General features: G+C 32.1%; 1 protein-coding gene across 6 annotated transcripts in view; it reads right to left on the reverse strand.

The window, feature by feature from the left end:
- LOC130902158 (RB1-inducible coiled-coil protein 1) overlaps positions 1-22,084 on the reverse strand; it is a 62,127-nt gene that overhangs the window by 21,310 nt on the left and 18,733 nt on the right. For 5 of the 6 annotated variants that reach the window (XM_057814033.1, XM_057814035.1, XM_057814036.1 and 2 more), the window contains exons 3-10: positions 19,227-19,441; positions 16,290-16,572; positions 10,351-10,473; positions 9,872-10,106; positions 7,737-7,919; positions 2,009-2,181; positions 729-915; positions 422-624 (exon numbers count right to left, since the gene is read on the reverse strand). In XM_057814033.1, coding sequence (XP_057670016.1) covers positions 422-624; positions 729-915; positions 2,009-2,181; positions 7,737-7,919; positions 9,872-10,106; positions 10,351-10,473; positions 16,290-16,572; positions 19,227-19,441 — 1,602 coding nt within the window. The remainder of the gene's footprint in view (positions 1-421; positions 625-728; positions 916-2,008; positions 2,182-7,736; positions 7,920-9,871; positions 10,107-10,350; positions 10,474-16,289; positions 16,573-19,226; positions 19,442-22,084) is intronic. The other variant, XM_057814038.1, reaches the window with a different exon arrangement.

Genomic DNA, 22,084 nt, shown 5'->3' on the forward strand with positions numbered 1-22,084 from the left:
AACAAAATAGAAAAAATAAATATTTTGGTTATAATAGTTGTTACACATGTCGAAATAATTGTTCATGATGTGAATGTACTTAACTGTAATTAAATAATTTTTGTTGATAAAAAGGGGCATTAAATAAGATGTTATTGAAGTTAAATTAGGTTTACAAGCATCAAAAAGAATTTAATCTTGATGCTAAGTAAGAAGGAAGACTAAGAATGGAAATGAGAACCCGCACCAAAACTGTTAAACAGAGGAATCAAGAAGAGGAGATCGACAATGATTCACTTTTGAGAATTCCTAAATGGTACTCTCAAATAAAGAAGAAAAGAATTTACAGTAGTAAATTGAAAAATTGTATTACAGTCTCGTTACTGGCTCCACATAAAATAAAAAATTATATGAAATTTAAACACTATGTGCTACAACTTACGTATCTATATCTTCCTGCGTTATCGGGGGCAGAGACATGTCAAACATCGGAGGTGCTTGAGTAGCGAAATTTGGAGGAAGATCTTCCATACCGGGAAATAAAACATTAAGGAAGTGCCCTTGGAACTGAGATCGAAACTCCTTTCTTCGAGTCACCTCTTCATTGTATATTGCAAGCAGACGGCAGGCTAATTCGGATGCCCACTGAAATTATAAACGTTATAATGATTAATAACGAGACATTTCAAGAAAATAATTACTGACAAAATAATGATAAGAAATTAATTTTCAACATCTTCTGATCTTACCAATAAAAACTGTTGAGAAAATGTTCTTCTTCTGACTACTTCGGTAAGAGCGGATAGATAGTAGGTTGGACACATATGCATTTGCTGGAGAAGACCTATGTTGTATTTAAGTTTATCTATATCACTACCATATGCGTCCATTTTGTAGTAGGCTTCTGTAACTCGATCTTCGATATACATTACCCATCTATGAAAAATAATTAAAAATACATTTCAAAATAGAATTGAAAGTAGAGGTAAAAAATTATAATATTGATATTATTACAATTTATATTAATTTTCAACCTATTCACTGGCAGCACGAAATCAAGGAATCAGGAAGGAAATGATCATTATAACATTTCTAGCTGAATGAAAGAGTGATATTCAATGATACTTCTTAAGAAATTTTCTATTATGTGGAAGTAATTACTTGAATGACAATTATTAGAGTTAAATACCTACAAAAGACTTTTTCATGTACTACTATAGTAAATAGTTAGAAATAAATTATATAGATGGAGATTCTTGAGAAACACTCTCAGATTTGCATTTGTTTTTAAGCATACAATTAGTAAATGTTATTAAGAAGTTCAATGAGACAAGTGAAGCAGTTTATTGTGAAGAAGCTACTGCTTACTCTTAATGCGTTTGAGATTTTGTTTTCCTGAAAATGGCATCAAGTTGAAACTTTATATGTGTTACATCTAGAACATTTGTTGTACACTCCGTAAAAGATAAAACTATAGAATTTAATATGCTTGATTCACTTGTTTTTCAGCCCACACGTTCTAATCACCAAATAGTATGTACATGTTCTTCTAATATGACAGGAAGTTACAGTTAAAAGATTTCAAACTAAAGAACAAATGTACATAATTTTTCGGTTTTCTCTATATTGCTTTTAAAACAGACTCTGTGTATATACTCATCTATGCAACTAACGGTTTGTGATTAGTCCACTTCAATGAACACATTAATGAAATTTAATAAAAGCAAATAAAATATTCAATAAACCTATTCGGTTTTAAGTTATTTCATAGTTTGACTAACTCTTTGGTATTGTTAACTATTATCCTATCGATTGCGCCATGTTTATATAGAGTTAATTGAATTGCAGCATGATTTATTGACTACTTAATAGCATGTTACAGTTTTCGATTTAAAATATTGATGTAACTTAATCTGTAAAAAAACATTGGTCCATTGCAGAGAAGACAGTTTGTATTGTTTGATTAAAACTTATTACAATCAAGGAGAACAATACTTTTTGAGATTAAATAAAATGAATTTCTACTCACTTGAGCCGATGATACAGATTTATACTTAGTTCTTCTTTCGCTTTGGCACATCTTCTTCGAATGTCACATATTTGAGCGTGGTAGCTTGCCATCATTGCTAGTTGTTTTTTATGAGACGTACATAAATCGGGAAGTACCGATGGATCTTTTGTATTACTTGCCCGGCTTTGATTCTGAAAAAAATGAATTTTACTAGAAATAAGAACGGGCGTAGTATCTTGCTGTTTTAGAGGTAGCCAAAAGATATTGTTGGTACAAATGATTTTGATTGCAATAGTTCTGAAAACAATTTAAACATTCAATAAGTATGGAAAAAGCAATCAAAACTTAATAATAAAAAACTAAGAAAATTACTCAACACTAAAAAAGAACGAAAGCAACTTATAGTAACAGGTTTTATTATTAATAACTTCAAGTTAGTCAAATAAAATCACAATTTTCTACAGCGTTTTCAATATGGAATAAATGAGGCGCCTAGAATCAAAGTCCATCTCAAGAAATTTTCGGAAAAAACTGTCACATACTGATGAATCATAAGAAATTATTAATTTTTTTACTAAAATGTATGATCGAGATCCCCACAAAAAGTTTCATAAATATTTAGAAAAATTTAACATCAATATTTGGACTCGTCGGATTTTGATTCTAAGATTGGGATTTGACGGGATTTGAAACAAAAATAAGCTTAGAAAGGGGTTGAGCTATAAAACAAATACTAATTGTGATTTTTACATTTTTTACAGTTTAATTACGTATAGCCTTAGTAAAAAATCTTGACTTGAAACATTACAAAAATTGTAAAGTATCATAAACTAAAATTTAATGTTTTGTAAAGTAAACAAAGGGTTTATTGTTGTACTAGATCACACAATTTCCTATCAACAATTTGGCGGATATTGCAACTAAACCTCAACTATCCTCTCAAAATACACTAGGATGTGGCCGGACTCAATATCTAAAAAATATGAACTTGGCGGTTTTTGATTCTAGGCACCCTAAATCTTCAACTTCTCTAGTAAAAGTTATGATGGCTCTGTAGCAATAAAAACTTTCAAAAATTCTTAAAAAAAAAGAAGGAATGTATTGGAAAAAATATAATAATTATATCAGTAACTAGATAATACCTTTTAATTATGAATCAAACCCTCCAACCTTACTCGGTATATGTACCACCATGAAACAAGTGATTTGTAAATGAATCAAGCCTGAATTTGAAACATTCAAACTCATAGAACAAGTTAGTAGCTTTCATTCTAAGGAATTATGTTGGAAGAAATGGGAAGATAGGATTTAGAATTAAAAGTGTACTATGCATTGAGTAAGAGCCTCATAAACAAACAAGAAATCTCCAAAGAAACAAAATAGAAGTGTTCTCGCATAAGACAAAAGTAAAATTGGTGCAATACATTGAAGAGTGAAAGAAGTAACTAAAAATTACAGACTCAGAAACTAGAATGGTGGGGCCAGCTTATAAACGTAGGAACACGATATTTCAGATGTAGCTTTTGAATGAAAAATAGAAACTACAATTTGGGACAACCATCTATGACTTATAAATTGTTCTGGGTCTTGATTATTAAGTTTTTAACAATTTTTTAAAGTATTATTAAAAATTAAATTTCATTGCTGTAGATAATTACAAAAAAAATGTGAATATGTTTAAAAGAGTATCTCTGTTCGTTTTGCAAAAATGTTTATTAATGTTCTCACATCCTGACACTGACTAAAAAGATCTTTGCACTTTACATTAGCTAATTTATGATTATGATATATATTTAATTTATCATAAAAGCTACAACATAGTCACCCATTTATTAGACTTCATTTATGATTTTATCTTAGCTGTTATTTTCTATACTTTGCCAAATAATTTTTTTAATATTTTTTTAGAAATATAGAAATAGTTAGAAATGGAAAATTTGTGTACGAATTTGTAATTCCAAATACATTCATTACTTCATTTTCTTCAACTTTTTACTTCTTATCCTTAGGCCTTTTTTAATTGAAATTGAAAGATAAAATCTTGACTAAGTAGGTCGAAAAAGTTACAGTAGAGCCCATTTTAACGTATCGATGTGGAAATGGACTACTAGAGAAGATCTTGCAGGATATCCAGATCAGAGCCTATACCAAATGAATTTATATGACGAAGAACAGATCGAGTATACACGACTTCGGAGAGAATACAGACTAAACAATTGCTCGGTACAGACATGTGATGAGCAGACGAGGAAGACACTCAAGGACTTGGAAGGGAGGGATTGAGCAAACCATGAAAGTCAGAACTATCTAGAAAATTGAATGGATAGTTTACATACACTTATAATTAATACTTTAGAAATATGATGTTGTCCTTGATGTTGTTAAATAGAACACTGAATTTTGATGTCTAATATTATAGTGTATAAAGTTGTATTACCAAAAATATAATTTTCATTCCTTACCAATAAGGAAAAAAAAATCAAATTGAAAAATGCCATGTCTTCATACTTACAATTAGACAATTTGTATATGTAACGATTTTATGAAGATATGATTCTTTTTAGATAAATCGTTCAATATGGTTTATTTACCAGAACTGCACAAATAACTGAATAGTAAGATAGAGCAAGAACATAAACAGGAATAGGGACAGACAAGCCCTTCACGGGACCTGAACCCTTCTGTGGTAGCAGCTGTAGAGCAATAGAAACAGCATTGGAAAAGAAGACAAAATCATAAATTGGAACAACCTACAGGGTCTGAGACAGGAAAAGACTCTCCTGGGAAATCATAACCGGAGAAGATCTGCTCAATGTAGTATCTACCTACCTAAGTAAGAACAATCTACGAATACTGACAGTATCCTATCGAGGCACTGTCGCCTCAATAGATCCTTGAAGACGGTAGACTTAGCAAATAATGAAGCGTGCAGATTTTGTTGCAATGGGGACGAATCCTCTATCTCTCAAAGTATGAAATACTATGGAACTCCAGAGCTCTACACCTGGGAGCGTATGAAATAGAAGACGGGATCTCTAACAGCTACACCTATTTCACATTCTGGAATCTCTAAAAGAAGTGGGATTAACAATTCAGCTGTATTCCCCAGTTTCGCGACAAGAAAGGGGGACACAAATATCTACATACATACAAGAACATAAACTGAATATTTACTAGGAATTATTGGAACATAGACGTGCAGTTTTGTGAACAAATTATGAATTAACATTTTGTTTTCTAATGAATCCACGTTTATGTTAAATGGGTAAACTCACAAGCTTGTTTATATTATGATGAGAATAAATGCTGTATAAAGGAAGGTTATAGGTCGAATATTCTTTGAGGAAGCTTTCAATGGAATAAGATAATTATAATTCTTGCAAGAATAATTAGTAAACAGCTAATTTTTTTCCAACCCTGTTCATACTAAAGTCCTGAATAAAGATATTTGGTTTGAACAATATGTTGTGCCTTCTCATTTGAGTATTTCGATGCGATATTTCCACCAGATAAAAGGAAACCCATCGAATGGTAACCAGATTATTTGGACTTCTCTTTATGAGTGTTCTTAAAAAACAGAGTTTTTAAGATCGGTTGAGGATCCAAAAAACGAATAAGAAGTTAATCAGTTATAGACCTTCTGATACGCCAGTGATGTCTTACTTGAAATGACCAAAGACTGATGTGCTTTGAAAAGTCAATCGGGCTTTGGCTTAAAACTTTTGACGAATTAAGATATTGAAGAGGAAAAGACTACAGTGGCTTGGTTCCGCTGCCGAATGGAGACTGCATAATGTCACCATGTCAATAACCAGATGTTTTCCATGAAGGCGGTCTCGAGTTCTGCTTGACTAACGGCTAGCTGCAGATTTCACGTAGCTAGCACCGAGCCTTTTTGCGAATGCAGTTTTACAGCTTTTGGAGCTAACTCGTTATTCTTAATAGGCTTTACTTGGTTGGAAGCCCTGAGAGGAGGAGGGTTTGAGGTCGAGTCAACCTTGTGATCCGGGGAGGTTACGACCTGAGCCTTGGTTTTCCTTCTACATTTTTTAAGTATTGAATTTATTCCATTTTAGAGACTTTTTCTATATAATATCCAAATTAATAAAGGAAAATCTTTTTTACTTTACTATAGAATCATTTTTAAGGTACTGCTAAAGGAAATGTTAAAATAAAATGAAAGAATATTAGCTATTATCTTTCCATCGATGTTAAAAAACAACGGAAACATGTCATGCATCACATAATTGAATTCTAAGTAAATATTTAATCCATAGAAATGAATTGTTCATTGAACCCCACAGTCCAAGTTTAACAATAACAAACAAAAAAAGTCAATGGCAGACAACAGAGGATATCAAATCAGGTTTCGCTATTCATAAAATTACAATCAATAGAAAAACAAAAACAAGTTTCTGGTAAATATTCAATCGTAGATAAAACAGGTTGGATAGAGTGGGGTAAAGCAGTAAATTTTATTTTAAATAGGTCTTTTGATACATGATATTGATAATAATTGTGTTTCAACTGCTTTTCAGAGATGATTGAAAAAATATACGTTCGAGATCAGAATATCCAATAAGAAATTGAAAAAACCGTGTTGTGACTCTGTATTTGTAAATAAAACTGTGTAGAACATTCAATTAGGTTACCACAAATAAAATTTAATTATAATATTATAATAAGTGCCACGTGTGATAAAACAAAATGTTACAATTCTTGAAGACATTTTAACTAACATATATATGTAATGCTGAATAAATAACATAGACTTATATGAATACAATACCTGATGTTTAATCATTGGTGACATAGTTACAAATATATTCACTGGTGATTAAAAAGTTAAACATATACAAGTGATCATAAGATTATAATAAAAATTCAATAATGTTTGTTATTTCCAATCTAACTTAACCTGTTTAGACAAGGCAATAAATGCAACCGTCTGCCTAACATCAGAATTTCTTCACACTCCCTTACACTAAATTATTATTTACCTGGAAGTAAAGCAAAAAAAATGAACGTAACTATATTTTTTCTTTATTCCAAAATACATCATCATCATCATTAAGCCTTTCAATCCTTTGGATTGTGGCTATCGCTTTAAAATCCTTGTTTGAGGTAGATTACTCCTCGTTTTCTATTTTTGTTTTCTTTATAATTTATCGTTTGTCTCATCTGCTTTTGTTATTATTTTCCATTCCTTTGAGATTCGGCATTTTGCCCTCCAGTTCTCTATATTAAGTGCTCTTATGTCCTCCTCTATTTCGTTTCTTTATCTGCCTACCTATTCTCCTTGGCCACAATGGGGTCCATCGCGTTATTCTTTTGATCATTTCAGTTGGTTTTCTTTTCATTATATGCATCAGTTGAGTCTTTGCGCTTTTATGTATCTCACTATATTTTCCTTCTCCAGCTCTTTCTCTATTTCTTCGTTTTTCTTTGCTCTCCTTTCTCCCTTCTGTGTTATGTTTGGACCTGTTATAGGTCTCATTATCTTTCTTTCGGTTCTTTTAAGTTCTTCTCACGTGATTTCTGGTCTTATTAGGGTTTTGTACATTTTTATTTTGTTTTGTTTGGTTATGTTTTTTAATAGGTTTTTGTTTATTCCATAGACTTAATAGCTTTTTTGTATCCTTTCCTTTATCCTGTCTCTGGTTGTTTGTCCCAACATTTATAAATGTGGTCTATCAAAAATAATATTAAACTAAAAAAGTATAAGCTGATAATGAGATAAACTTACATTAACGAACGAGAGAGTTAATTCTGCTTGTTGCTTGACCAGCTTCTTGGCTTCCCTCATAAGTGTTTCTAGCCCAGACAGTCGTTCTCCCAATCCTTTAATTTCCTTCATTTGGATATTGTCTGCATTTTTGATAACCTCTGCGAAATCTTTGGAGAGAGACTGGTAGAGTTTCTTATCAATCTGTATTCAAAGAAAAAAGAACCAAGCATTAGATTTTCCTGAACTAAAAAAAACCTCATGCAAGGTTTGTTTGTAGTATTAAGTAAATTGGCATATATAAAATGTAATTATATAAATTAATATCACAAATACTAAAAAATATGCAATACTAAATCAATAACATTGGTAAAACAGTTGTGCCGTGAAAAAACAGTGCAAGTGAAAAGCGAACATAATGTATGTCAGAATCTCTTGTGTCCTCCTTTCTTTATGTGATACTGGAGATGCCAGTGAATTAATCTCACTCCTCTTAAAAATCTTAGAATGTGGGATGGCTCTAGCTGCCAGAGATTTTCGTCTTCTATTTCATACGCTCCCATGTATAGTGCTCTGGAATTCCTTAGTGTCTAACACTTTGAGAAATCTAGCATCTTCAGGTACCCATTGAGGTAACAGTGCCCTGATAGTACTCTTGTTAGTATTTGTAGGTTGTTCTTACTTAGGCTGATACGTTCAGCAGATCTTCTCTGGTTATAGTTTCCCTGGAAAGTCTTTGTCTCTCTCAGCCCCTGTAGGTTGTTCCAGTAACTGGTTTTACCTCTATCTACCTTCTTTTCCAATACTTTTTCTATTGTTCCTTAGTTGATACCACAGAATGTTTCAGGTCCTTGCAAGGTAACTTTATTTTTAATTTATAGCTTGTATAAATTGTTTAGGCATTCCCAAACTAGTTTGGATTTTAATATATTGGAGCTTAGGGCTTCAATGGCTGCTTGGTTATCGAACAAGATGATGGTTTCTTGTTTGAGATAGTTATCTAGATTGAACTGGATACATTTTTCAATTGCATATATTTCTCGTGCAAAAATGCTTGACGTCAAAGCCTAGCCTTCCAGAGTGGGCCTGTACACTCCTATTCCAATTCTGTCTGCTGCTTCAGAGCCATCCATGTACCATGGCATTTCTGTTTATTTCTAGTATGGTGTTTTGATATCACTTCTGCAGCTTAGTATTATGGTAATTTTTTCTCAAAGCTGAACTTTTTTGGTAATTCGTCATAAGGCATGTCTCAGGTTTGTTCATTTTTTAAGGACGGTTTTTCCTTGTTAATTTTGTGTCTGAACATTCTGAGTGACGTTTTACCCCGCACGCTTCCCAATATTAAATGGAGAGGTGGGAGATTAGTGTGGGGTTATTGGGCATGGGGCATGGGCCCTGGTTGCATACATCTCAATCCAGTCTTTAAATTTTCGAGATATGGTTCCTCTTAGTATTCATACCCGTTCTATTACCGCAAACCATTGCCTCATATGTGATGATTGGTCACAATAGCCTTTTATATCCACAGTAGGATATTTAAGTTACAAACCCAATTATTCTCTGTGAAGTATCTTACTTCAGTTTTTTCTTACTAGTGAAGGTAATTAGGTAGGTCTTATTCGAGTTGCATTAGCCCCACCGATAGACACCACAATTTGTGTAGTTGAATCGAACATATCTGGTATTTTCTTTCCATTGGTTGAGGTGCACTAGGGATACTTTCTTATGCTGGGTTGCACTCTTAGTATATGTAAAAAATTGAATCTTAACGATTCAATTTTTCTGCTAAAGTTTCTCGAAGAAAGGAAAGTTAACTATCATATTCATCATGAAAAATTCTTTGAGGACTTTGTTAGAAGAACTGGAAGAAAGAAGAGAAAGTATTTACAAATTGCGCAAAGAAAGATCGATACTACATCCACATTCAGAACAAACCTTAGCATATATGTGTATCTGAAGAATAAATTCAAATATATTTGAATGATGACACGTTAAAAATTAGTTTTCCAATGCCAATAGTATTGAGTAATCTGTCTAATGTTACCTTTTTCATACCAAACAAATTTCAGGACGGATATCAACTTCTTTTAAATACACATTTTTCATATTTCTTAAAAAAATTAATTTTTATATAGAATTGAAAAATATATCACCTGCTGAACGCCTACGCAACAAATTTCGTATAATTTATCTAATGGTCCATATTTTTTGGTGGCGTTTATCCAATCAAACAGAGTGATTACTCTACTTGTCTGCGAAGTGCTACTAGAAGCTTCCTCATCTTCCCTTATCGATGCCTTGAAGTTTTCTATAAAGGTTTTCGCAGCTGGCATTAGTAAGGATGGCAAAACTGGAATCCTTTTCAGTACCTCTAAATCTCTTTCGAAACTGCAAATAAAAAGAAAATTGAGAAAATCTGTATCTCTTATTATTGAAAATATTAAAAAATATTTTGTAAGCTGACAAATCTTGATAATAGAGAAAACTTAACGAACGAGTATTTCCAAATACCTTTTGGATATATTCTATATGTTATTGTAACATTAAAACCTTGTCCTAGAAGCTAAGGGACGATGAAAAAAACTGTTAGTTATTTTAGTCATATTCCCCATATTTCAAAAACCATACTCACAAGATTCTTGATGGATTTCTCTTTAAGTAATCATCCTGTTGCTCAGGCGATATTGAAAAAACGACTGAGCTTTGTCTTATGTCTTCTTTTTTATCAGAATTTTCACCTTCAGCTGGATCTTCCCTGTAATAAGTAATTTACAGAATATATACCGGGTACTTGATAAAAATGACTTGCCATTTTTATTCATTGATTTGTAGTTTACCAAAATAATTATTTGATTAGTAATGATGAGGAGATGATAAGAGTTTTCAGTGTTGATCTCAAATTGATTAGGAAGATGTTCTACTATTGTATTTAATTCCCTCCTCACATTACAATGAAATATAGAATAATAAATAGAATTTTTTAATAATTCTATTATAAAAGTACCAGAATCAAATTTGGTAACGTCTTGTGATAATCGGGGGTTGATCGACTATAAAAATGATTTATTTTCCACAAGTATCATAAAATCCTGACTTAGTATTGTTTACAAAGCGAAAAAACTCATATTGCAAACAAAGAGATAAAATGAATCGATATTTTTAAGTTAAGAAACTTAAATATTGTTTCTTCATAAAGAGATAATTTGAATAATGGCTGAGAAAATATCGTGGTTTGTAATAATTTTATGATATTTATCACAAGAAAAGATCCAGCCATAATACAAACTAAACTAACAATTGAAAATGTCAGGATGTAATTTAGTAAATTTTCGTATAAGTTATGGTTTCGATAGCTTATTTTGCTATTCTTTAATATGGCAAAATAACATTAAATTATTAATTAAAACACAAAAATTAAGCTCTTCAACTAATAAAGATGACCTTTAAATAGCCTTAAGTAGCCAAAAATAGTCCAATATCATCAGAATAAAAAAATTAAATAGACAACAATAGTCCAATACTATGAGAATGTTGAAACTCTCTTCAATCGCCAAAAGACTAAAGTCTCACAAGTAATGACTACGACCTTTAAATGATCATAGACAATAATTAAAAAGCCAAAATTGCTTCAAGATCATGAGAACGTTGAAACTATTCTCAATCAACAGAATAAAAATATTAACCCCATCAAGTAATAATAATGACTTTGAAATGGTCATACACAATAATTAAATAGGCAAAAATGGTTATGATACCGTTGAAACCATTCTCAATCAACAGAATAAAAAAAAAATGATGCCCTCTAAAGTATAAATAATGATTTTAAATTAGTTACAATTATATTCAATTAAGAAAACCAATAAAATTAAAGCCTTCAAGTGATAATAATGATTTTGATTGGACATAAACAATAATTAAATACTCAACAGTGGTCCAGTATCATTAGAATGTGCAAACTATCCTCAATCGCCCGAAGATTGGAGCCTTACAAGTAATGAAGAAGACCTTCAAATCATCATAGATAATAATTGAATAGCCAAAAGTGGTCTAATATCATGGGAACGTTGAAACTATTGGTAATTACCATAACGAAAGAAACTGAAGCCCTGTAAGTACTAATGATGATCTTTGAATAGACAAAAATAGTTCAATATCATGAGAATGAATAAAATTGAGCCCTTCTAATGATTATAATCATTGTAATTGGACATAACAATAATTGGATAGGCAACAGTGGTCCAATAAAATGAGAATATTGAAATTATCCTCAATCGTCAAAACGTGAAAAAACTGAAGCCCTACAACTACTGATGATTAACTTTAGATGATTATAGATAATAATTAATTAGCCAAAAGTAGTCTGGTATCATTTATCGTCGAAACAAAAAAACAACACGAAACAGAAGTTCTGCAAGTAATCACAGTGACCTTAAAATGGTCATAGTTAATAACTAAATAGCAGCGGTCCAACCTCTTGGGAACATTGAAATCATTAGCAATAAACAAAACCAAAAAATTAAGCCCTTCAAGTGGTCATGTAGGTTTTTTTTCTAATTGATTATAGACAATAAAAAAATATGCAACAGAGGCCCAATATTATAAGAACGTTGAAACTATTTTGAATCAGATAATACAGATAATAATTAAATAGGCAAAAGTAGTGCAATGTCATTAAATCGTTGAAACCATCCGCTATAACCATGATCATGACTTTCTTTTCAATTGGTCATAAACAATAAATAAATAGGCAATAGTGGCCCAATATTATAAGAGCGTTTAAACTATTATGAATCACCAAAACCACAATGCTGAAGTAGTTTAAAATCACTAGAATGTTGAAACCATCCTCTATAACCAAAATAAAAAACAAAACAGAAGTTCTGTAAGTAATCACAATGACCTTAAATTGGGAATGTTGAAATCATTATTAATCAACAAAACCAAAAAGTTAAGTCCTTAATTAATGATATTACTTTATTTCCAATTGGTCATAGACAATAATTGAATAGAAAATAGTGGTTCAATATTATGAGAACTTTGATTCTGAATCACCAAAACAAAAAATTGAAGCTCTGCAAGTAATGATGATGACCTACCAGTGATCATAGATAATAATGAAATAGCTAAAATTGGTCCAATATTACGAGAGCGTTGAAACTGTTCTCAATAAACAAAACCAAAAAATTGAGCCCTTCGAGTGATATGGTCATGGACAATAGTTACACAGTCAAATCAAGAGAACATTGAAACTATTCTCAATTTAAACCGTACAGGAAATAATGGTGAACTTCAAATGATCATAGATAATAATCTAATAGCCTAAAGTGACCTGATGTAATTGGAAACAATCCTCAACCATCAAAAGTAAATGTAGACTAAATGGCATGTGGGTAAGTTCCTTAGATTAAAATTTTACTGCCTTAAATTACATTACAATTAAATCCTGGTAATCTGAGCTCATTATTAATAATAATGATTAAAGAAAAAACCAGTTTCAACAACTTATCATTATCTGAACAGACTATTATGGTGTGAACAGCAATTTTTGATCTGGAGGTCAATATCTATACCTTCCTCATAAGATTAGTGTCATTTAAAGTAAATATTTTCGTAAGATTCCTATATCTATTATGGAGATTAATTTTATTTATGATTAATGTAATATGCAAAATTAGATTGTTGACGGTTTTGATTTTTTGAAAAATACTTTTACAAAAGGTGATTCTGTCCTTTCTGAATCTTTCTATTGTATGCAAATTGAGGTGAACCTAATTTAGCACCAATTATGAGTATGGTGTAAATTTAAAACTATCAAAAACAAATTTATAATTCAATCTGTTTAATGGGTCATATAATTGACAATTTACATTTAATTAATCGTTCACATTTGTATAATTACATAAATAGAAGTAGCTAAACATTTTTTACATCAAAGTACATTTGGAATTGCCCGTAATTATAATTATGGAAAAATTAACTGCTATCAACTTTTTATTTTAATGTTGTCACAAAGGAATAGTCGAAGATTTGAAATATTGAAATGAAGCTACTGTTAAAACTGTTCGACATTTTAAACTTTGTTGAACAAAAGCAGAACATACAAAATGAGGTTTTTTGCTTAACTATTAGCACTACTGATGAGTGATATCTTGAAGTTTAGCACACAAAATTTATTATTACTCTTATCAGAACAGAGTTTACATAGAAATAATCACAAATGGAAATGTTCAACTGGCAGAAGTATGGATCAAACTGCAATGTTGAGCGTTCATTTTTCTTTTGATATCATAAGTTTGGGAAAAACCAATAAACGCAAAACAGTCGTTGTTGGGATTATATCCCTTCAACATTGAAACTATAACGATTGTGGAATTATCCAATGAACCAACTATCAAAAAACTGCTATAATGGAATATTGCAAACTATTCACATAATCATTATTCACTAGCCAAACAAAAGAAGGGAACGAAACGAGGTGAAGGCACGAATAAGAGGGAAACCGTTGGGAAAAATTCACAAAAGACATGGAGACAGAGACATGTTTGGAAGTCAAAGAAGAATATGGGGAATCCTAAGAAGAAACAAGCTCGAAGTCAAATACGAACTAATAAAATTACACCAGAGCAGAGTACTATGAACCGATTTTCATGAAATTTTGGAATTAGGCTCATCCACACCCAGCCTGGGGATGGTTGCCACCCCTTCTTGGTGATGTAAATTTTTTTTTAATAACCTCAGATATCTATAGAAGGCCTAATTTTGAGAAAAAAATATCCCATAAAGTTTATCAAAAAAACCCAATACTTTTCAAGTTATTGGTAATTGAAAATTCGGATTTTTTTCATTGGTTTTTTGCAAATATTACCAAAAATATGCATTTTAACATCAATTTTATGATGAAAAACTTGTAGCAGTTGAAAAAATTGAACAAGTTGGTTGTTTATAAAGTGTTCTAAGTGCAATATTAAGCGAGATATTAAAGATCAAAGCCGTTTTTTATTTTGTCTGAAATTTAATAGATGCATTCAATGCCATCTAGCGGCGAGCAAATACATTTTATGAATTCTAATGACATAGAGTTTTGTAATGCTTGAAATAAGCTTTAAAATGGACACGCACTGTTAAAAATCTTTTCCACGTAAAATAAGTGAGCTGTAATGCAAATAAGATGAACATCTAATGGTTTTTTCTTTTAAGTCAATAGATTTTATAAGTGCCATTTCCACCAAAATTAAAATTAATCGTATTCCGTCGAGAATCAACTTTAATATGAAGAGTTTTATGGATTCTAGTAGTTTAGGACATATATTTTTCAAAAAAATCACGATTTCATAAAAAAATTAAAAGAAAAACACCTTTTCATAATATCTCAAAAATGATACCTATAAAAGGATAATTATGAAAATGTACGCCCTTTGACTCTTCACCGTTTTAAAATTTAAGGTTTTTCCATATATATTGTGTTGTAGCTCTTTTAATTACCTTTAAAATGGTTTTCTTTAAGTTATGATAGCATCAAAATTGAAGGAGTTGTTGTCCAAAAACTAATCGTATTTTTTCTACTTAGAAGAAAATCAAAAACTATCGAAAAGGAAGAATTTCTTAATCTATAATTAAATTATTTTTAAATGTGTAATCATATATATTTACTGTTTTAATTTAGGGGTAGTTTTAATTGTTGAAAAGTTGGAATAACATTTAAATCCTTTTCATTTCATCAAACAAAATTTTTTTAAACAATTTTTTATCAAGGGTGTGTTTTTAAACGTCGAAAATGGGTTAAGAATTCGATAATGAATATAGAGAAAATGAAATAAAAATGGTTTTTTATAAGTTATGATATGACATGAAATAAAATTTACGTTGTGATTGTCGTTACAATAGATTCATAAAAATATTCTCGATCAGTATTGTAATGGTCATGAAACATGAAGCTGCACCTATTCAGAAAGTTTTGTGATTGTCAGTCGACATCGTTGGAACCCAGCAACGCAAACTTTTCTGTAGTGCAACTATTCCGTGCTCATAGAGTACAATATAGACATTGAAACTTCGATAATTCCCTAACCGCTTGGTCAACTCGATGAACAATATCGTCTGTAGCTTTGCGTCCTTGATTCCCTTCATTATGATCATCAGTTCTGCCAACTTTTAAATTTCTACAGCAATTACGAACAACGCCAGCATTCATAAAGGTGTCTCCGTACACTCGACTCATTCTTCGATGAATTTCCGTTGCACTGTTCTTCTTCTTGGTTGTAGAATTAATAGCGACAACCATGTGAGTGCAACTCAACAGGAAATTACCTATCGGAATAGCCAGCCGCATATTATGTACACCAATTACCTGCTGCATGTCTGGACATCTACTGAGCGTTCGAACACTATTAATTAAGATATTTGATTGGTGGAAGACTGGAATCATTGTAGAGGGAATTTGGTTATTAGATTGGCATTCCATAAATGGCTAGATTAAACATTGGTAACAGTACCAAATATCATTAACAAATTATTTATTTATAATTAATAACATAATACTATTGAATATATAATCTGAATGGATGTACTCACAATTTTAAAATTTTTATGTAAAAATCTCTCATCTTAAGATAGTGTCTGAACTGTTTTTCTGAATCTACAACCGCTTTCCGAAATGAGTTTGTGGAGTCTTCTAGGTTCGCCACAACGGCGGCCCATCCTTGTTGCTGGAGATGTTGATCATGGACAAGATTTTCGCAGATCGATAGATGTTTTCTAGCTAATTCCAGAAGGTGTTGAGCTAATTGAGTCCTTTTTCCGACTGTAGCAAATGTTACCGGCATATCACAGTGCTCACGGACTTTTTGTTCAATATCTGGAATGAAAAATTTTTTAGAGTAATTGAGAAATGGGGTATCATACATTTAGGTTAGACGGAAGCGAGACTTTTCAGAGGTTGACAATATTCTATGGTGGTTTTGTTGTTAGATTCTGATATTATCTGCCAAAATTTGATACAAATTTGGCAAAGAGATATTTTTTTTGATACGCGTATAAATAAAGCTGTCTTGGGTACCTAATTATGGAGATGAACGATAAAAAAAACCATGAAAAGTTACGTGAACATTATCCTTAAAGTGCTTCGTCCCGTGAAATTATTTATACTGGGTTCTTTACTTTTAAAATTCGACATATATGAATACGTAACGTCCAAGACTAACATTTACTGTAACTACTATGGAAAAGTTTAATATAATCCGTGACCTTGTAAGAGATTGTTGAATAAAAGTACGTGAGACAGTTAATGAAATAACTTTGTCAACCAAGTAGTATTCTGCGTTAGTTTACATATGAAAAAACTCTCTGCAAGGTGAGTGCCGCGATTGCTTGATGCTGATCAAAAGCTAGCTCGTATTGTTTGGATGTTTTCAAAAGATAATTCAAGTGAATTTTTCCGTCGATATGTCGCTTATGTCAACGCGAGAAGATTATTTTCAGGTTGGTTTATAAAAATTCTCTGAACTAATTGTGTGAGGTTGAAGAATAAAATATACTCGTGATCAGAAAAATCGACTCTGGCGACACCCTTGCAATCGCAAGTCATTGGCAAAAAACTGAGCCCGAAATTGGATTTTTCTGAATGAAATCTTCAAGCTTCAAAATGATATAAAATATTGTAACGTTTCTTGGTCTCACAGTCCAACAATATGTTATGATCGGCAACCACCCTTTTTTGCTTGGATGGACACAGCATGTAATAAAACCCCCCCAGCGGATACCGTACTGCGTCAACGCCAGAGTCAGCGAGAAGTGAATAAGCTGTTCCGGAAGAAAAAGGTGCTCATCCGAGAGATGATCGATTCGTTGTCAGCACATCGCCGAGGAAGCGGGTCCTCACTGGTGTTCAAATCCAACAAGAGCTCAGAGAAACACGAGGAGTGGCTCGACAGTCAGAAGAAGACTTATGGCAGCTAGCTTTGAGCCAAAAGTCCAGCTACTGGCCTCAAACTAACCCCAGTCCGTCTATAATTTGCCAGAGAAAACGTTTATTGGGTTGATGAACCATGATGCTCCGTTCTCTTCTCATACGAAAGCTGAATGTGCCTAGAAAGTAGCTACTGGCCTCAAATTAAGCCCATCCCGAGCAGCCCATCGACGATTTGCCAGAGAACATGTTAATTGGACTGACGAATAATGGGGCTCCGTTTTCTACTCAAAGGGAAGCAGAGTGTGTCTGCATGGCAGCGATAGAAGAGGATGAATCTACAGAAGACCAGGAGACAGACTCGCATAATTTTACAAAAAAGAAAACGTTGCTTTTGGAGAAGATTTCTGAATGGTTTGGGCGTTCATTTTAATTGAACCAAATCCGAGTTGGTTTTTATTGAAAGTGACGGTGAACTGATACATAAAAGACATTTTAGAGAATCACGTTGTTCTCTACGCCAGTTTCATTGGATAAAACTTCTTCCTAATGGAAGACAATGCCTGTCCACATACTGCAGGTTCCGTACGGCAGTATTTACAGGATATCGAAATTGTCAGTATGGATTGGTCAGCGCGTAGCCCGAACTTAAATCTTATCGAGCATTCATGAGATGAACTTGAGGGAAAAGTTCGGGCTAGGAATCCTAGAATTAAATAGCATCGAACAAGATTTAGTAAAGAAACTTCATGAAATTAGAAGCTGTTATTAAAGCTAGGGGTGGAAAGACGGAATATGGGTAGGTTAATTAAAAATAAAATATTTTCACGAATTTAGGATTGTCTTTTCATTACTGTTAATTATAACCTCTTTTCATTGTTTAAGATTCCTTTGATTTGTTTGATATTTTTTCTTTACTAAAGAAATAACTCAATAATAACATAAACCACCACTCATTATAAAGCTAAGATTAATGACTTTGGGATGCTGAAATCTGAAAAAAGACAAGTATTTATATATTTTTTGCTTGAGATTGATGACCGCGAACGTGCGACTTGGTGTTGTTTTTTTGCTCATGAGTATATTTATTTTACAGTAGAGTATCTATTCAACTGAAAACTCATTGGTCAATATCATTATTGTTTTCGATTACTTTTCGGCACGGGAGAAACACCGCATTCTTTTTATTTTTACCTCGAAGAAATTTTATATTCGAAGAATTATTCAATTCCGCCAGAAAAATGATTTTTATCCTCAAAATTAGTTTTTTAAAAAATTATTTTATTGTTTAAATTAATTATTACAGTAAAAGTACATCTAACATCTCCAAAGCTTGACTTGAAAGTGACCAAAATCAGATATTGAAAGTTATTGAAAGTGAAAAGTGATATAAGTAATAGATCTTAAGAAATGAGTTTGCTGAGCCAGAGGAGTGGTGAGGTAATTTGCGGTTCCCATAAGGAGTGGTGAGATGATTTGTAAGAAATGATATAAGCAGCACGTCTTCGAAATGAGGTAGCTGAGTCTGCGGTTCACATAAGGAGTGGTGAGATAATTTTAATTAAATTCGAGAATGAGTGTTGTGAGTGATAAAAACTACTTACCACTTTCACTTGCTGAGTCTAAGCCGGGTAGTGGAGGTATGGGAGATTCGATAATAGATTTGCTAAATAGAAATATCGGGTTTGTATCCGTGCCGGCAGAATAGGAACACACCCTCATGCGATTATTCAGTGATATACCTCCACTTATTAGCAACACCATCTTGTTAGCTGCAATGTTAAGCTCTTCTTGGATCACATTCTTTAAATTGCCCACTCTACAACAAAAAGATTAATTAGTTCCAAATAAATGGGTCCACGAATGCTAATTCCGGATAAATTCGCGAATTTTCACTTAGTTTAAAGTGTCCGAAATAGATTTTTCCAGAATGTTCTGGGTTCATCCCCGGACAGGGTCAAAAAATTGATAAAAACAGTTTTTTCTATATTTTGGAAAAATGGTGAAAATTAAAAGAAAAACTGTGTCAAGTTTTAGATCTTTTAAGAAAGAAAGTTGTGGTGGAGAGAGCTTAAGGGATACATATGGGAGAAGTGAGATATTTCTTTTTTAAGGGATTAGTACCGGTTATAAAGGTAAAAATTACGTAAAATTAAATATTTTTTCTTCTCGTTTTTTCTATTATAATTTCTTATAAAACTTTTTGTTTATTATTTTTTAATAACAATTATTTTTTATTTAACATCATTTTATAGAGGGCACCAAAGTTGAGACTGCGAAAATGATAGCCTCCCACGTTTGAATAATAAAATTGAAAAAAAAAGCTAAAACAAAATGGCGGCTGTTGAAAAAAATGTAAAATTAATGTTTTTTTTTTCAATTTTTTTCCCAAGGCAAATTTTTTTTCAACTTTTCTACAATTCTCAGCACAGATTAAAAAATGCCATTTTGAGCAGCTTTCGATGGCTTCAAACTGCTTGTAGAGCACCGAAAACGCGTGCGCGCTCGAACTATTATAACTTTCTTATTATTTCGAATTTCGCTATGAAATTCTAGGAGATTTTTTTTGAAAGTAAAAATATTCGAAAAATGAAAAAAAATATCAATTTTTTGAAAATTATAACCGGTACTAGTCCCTCTGACTTCATTTGAATGTCACAAGTAATAAAATTACTTGGAGATTTTACAAGAATTCTGAATACTTTTGACTGAAAACTTTGATGTGTTTATGTTGGATACAGAGCCCCATAGTCGTATATCATAACTCTAGATGGGTTTCAGTGTGCCTTTGTATAGTAACAGCTTGTTTTTAATTGTTAGTTGGGACCTATTCTTAAGCAAAATTTTAAATTTTTAAACTTTTATTAAATCGTGAAATTCAGGGCCGGATTAAAAGGCCCGGGGCTAAAATAATGACGGGGTCCCCTTAAGGAAATAGGTTACCCGAAAAATTAAAAAAAAATAATATCAATACGTTAGGTTTGCGGTATCAACACATCAATTCAAAATACAGAATGTTTTCTAAATGATGAGGCCCTCTTGGACCTGCGACTATAGCCCCCCAAAGCCACTAGCTTAAAACATTATTATTAGGTAAATATAAAATATACAGGTTATTAGAAACTCACATTCAAATGCGATAGTGACCAAGCCCTACTGATTCACTACCGTTAATGAGATATTGAAATGGAAGTTTTGAAAACAACTCTTTTTTTTGCAAATCGTATCATCCCTGCTGATATGTTAGGTGAGATGACGCACTATCCGAGGAAACTTATCGGCAGGTTATAACCAGATACTATCAATATAAAACTTTTAATCGTAAACTTTACCGTGACAAACAAAAATACTGTTATAACAAATGCAAAACTAAAAAGATATTACACACTAGATCAAATACAATTTCCTTAACATAACATAAAAACCAAAATTCTTCAAATTCAAAACTCCTTCAGATTTTCGTATGGTGAGTTCTGTATTCCTTCTCCAAAAAGAATCTAACCATGGATAAACTTATTAAATTTATCTGGTAATTTATTTTTTTCGTTAATTCAAAGTCCATAGAACATACAAAGAATCGCGTTGGTGTAAACCAATGTTGTTTTTGTAACTTTTTCATGAACCACTATTTTTAGCTCATTTTGAACTCCTAATGTAGAAGAAGGTTCCAGGCTTTTGCTGTGACGGTCTCCGCTTTTTTTGCCGGCGAATTGTACCCTCCGAAATACCCAAATGTCTACCAGCTTCGAGAGCACTCATATCTCCGTTGTCAACTGTAGAAATAACCTCCACCAATTTCTGGACATTTTAGGCTACTTTCGTAGTCTTACTTAGTGATTTGTTTTTAAATAAAATATCTACGCCACTGAATTGAAAGTTATTTTGAAGAAGATTTTGAAGAGATGGCAACTATGATTTGGAAGGGTTGAAAAGATTAGACCATCGCTGGACCAAGTGTATAAACTTGAAAAATAAAAATGTGTTGTTTCTTTGTTAGGACGGAAACCTTTCAGAAAAACTTGGTAAGTAACCTGAAAATTGAAAAAACGAATGGTTCTGTTCGATATATTATAGAAATTATGAATAGAAGACGTCGAAATTTATGAATCCTTAATGTCAACATTGAAGGGAGCAGACTCCGAATTAGTCTGGTCACATCACTGTTAGCTATCAAATTAGCAAGAAACATTATAAACAGTCGGAATATATTTACGCATCTCAATTTATAAACTGGTCGGTGGGGCGTATTATTTTGTAAACACATTTTTGTTTTTTGTACTATATCGATCATTAGTGCATACTGAAAATAGAAAACGCGAATCTATAAATAAATGCTTGGTGTATTTCCTAAAGAAAGAAATACGGGTCACTTTAACCGTTATAAATGTTATTAAACGAGATATCGAAAAAGTTATTTACAGCTTTGAACTTTACAATTATGTACAAAGATACAGGGTCTTAT

This window comes from Diorhabda carinulata, chromosome X (assembly GCF_026250575.1).
Source record: "Diorhabda carinulata isolate Delta chromosome X, icDioCari1.1, whole genome shotgun sequence".
NCBI lineage: Eukaryota > Metazoa > Arthropoda > Insecta > Coleoptera > Chrysomelidae > Diorhabda > Diorhabda carinulata.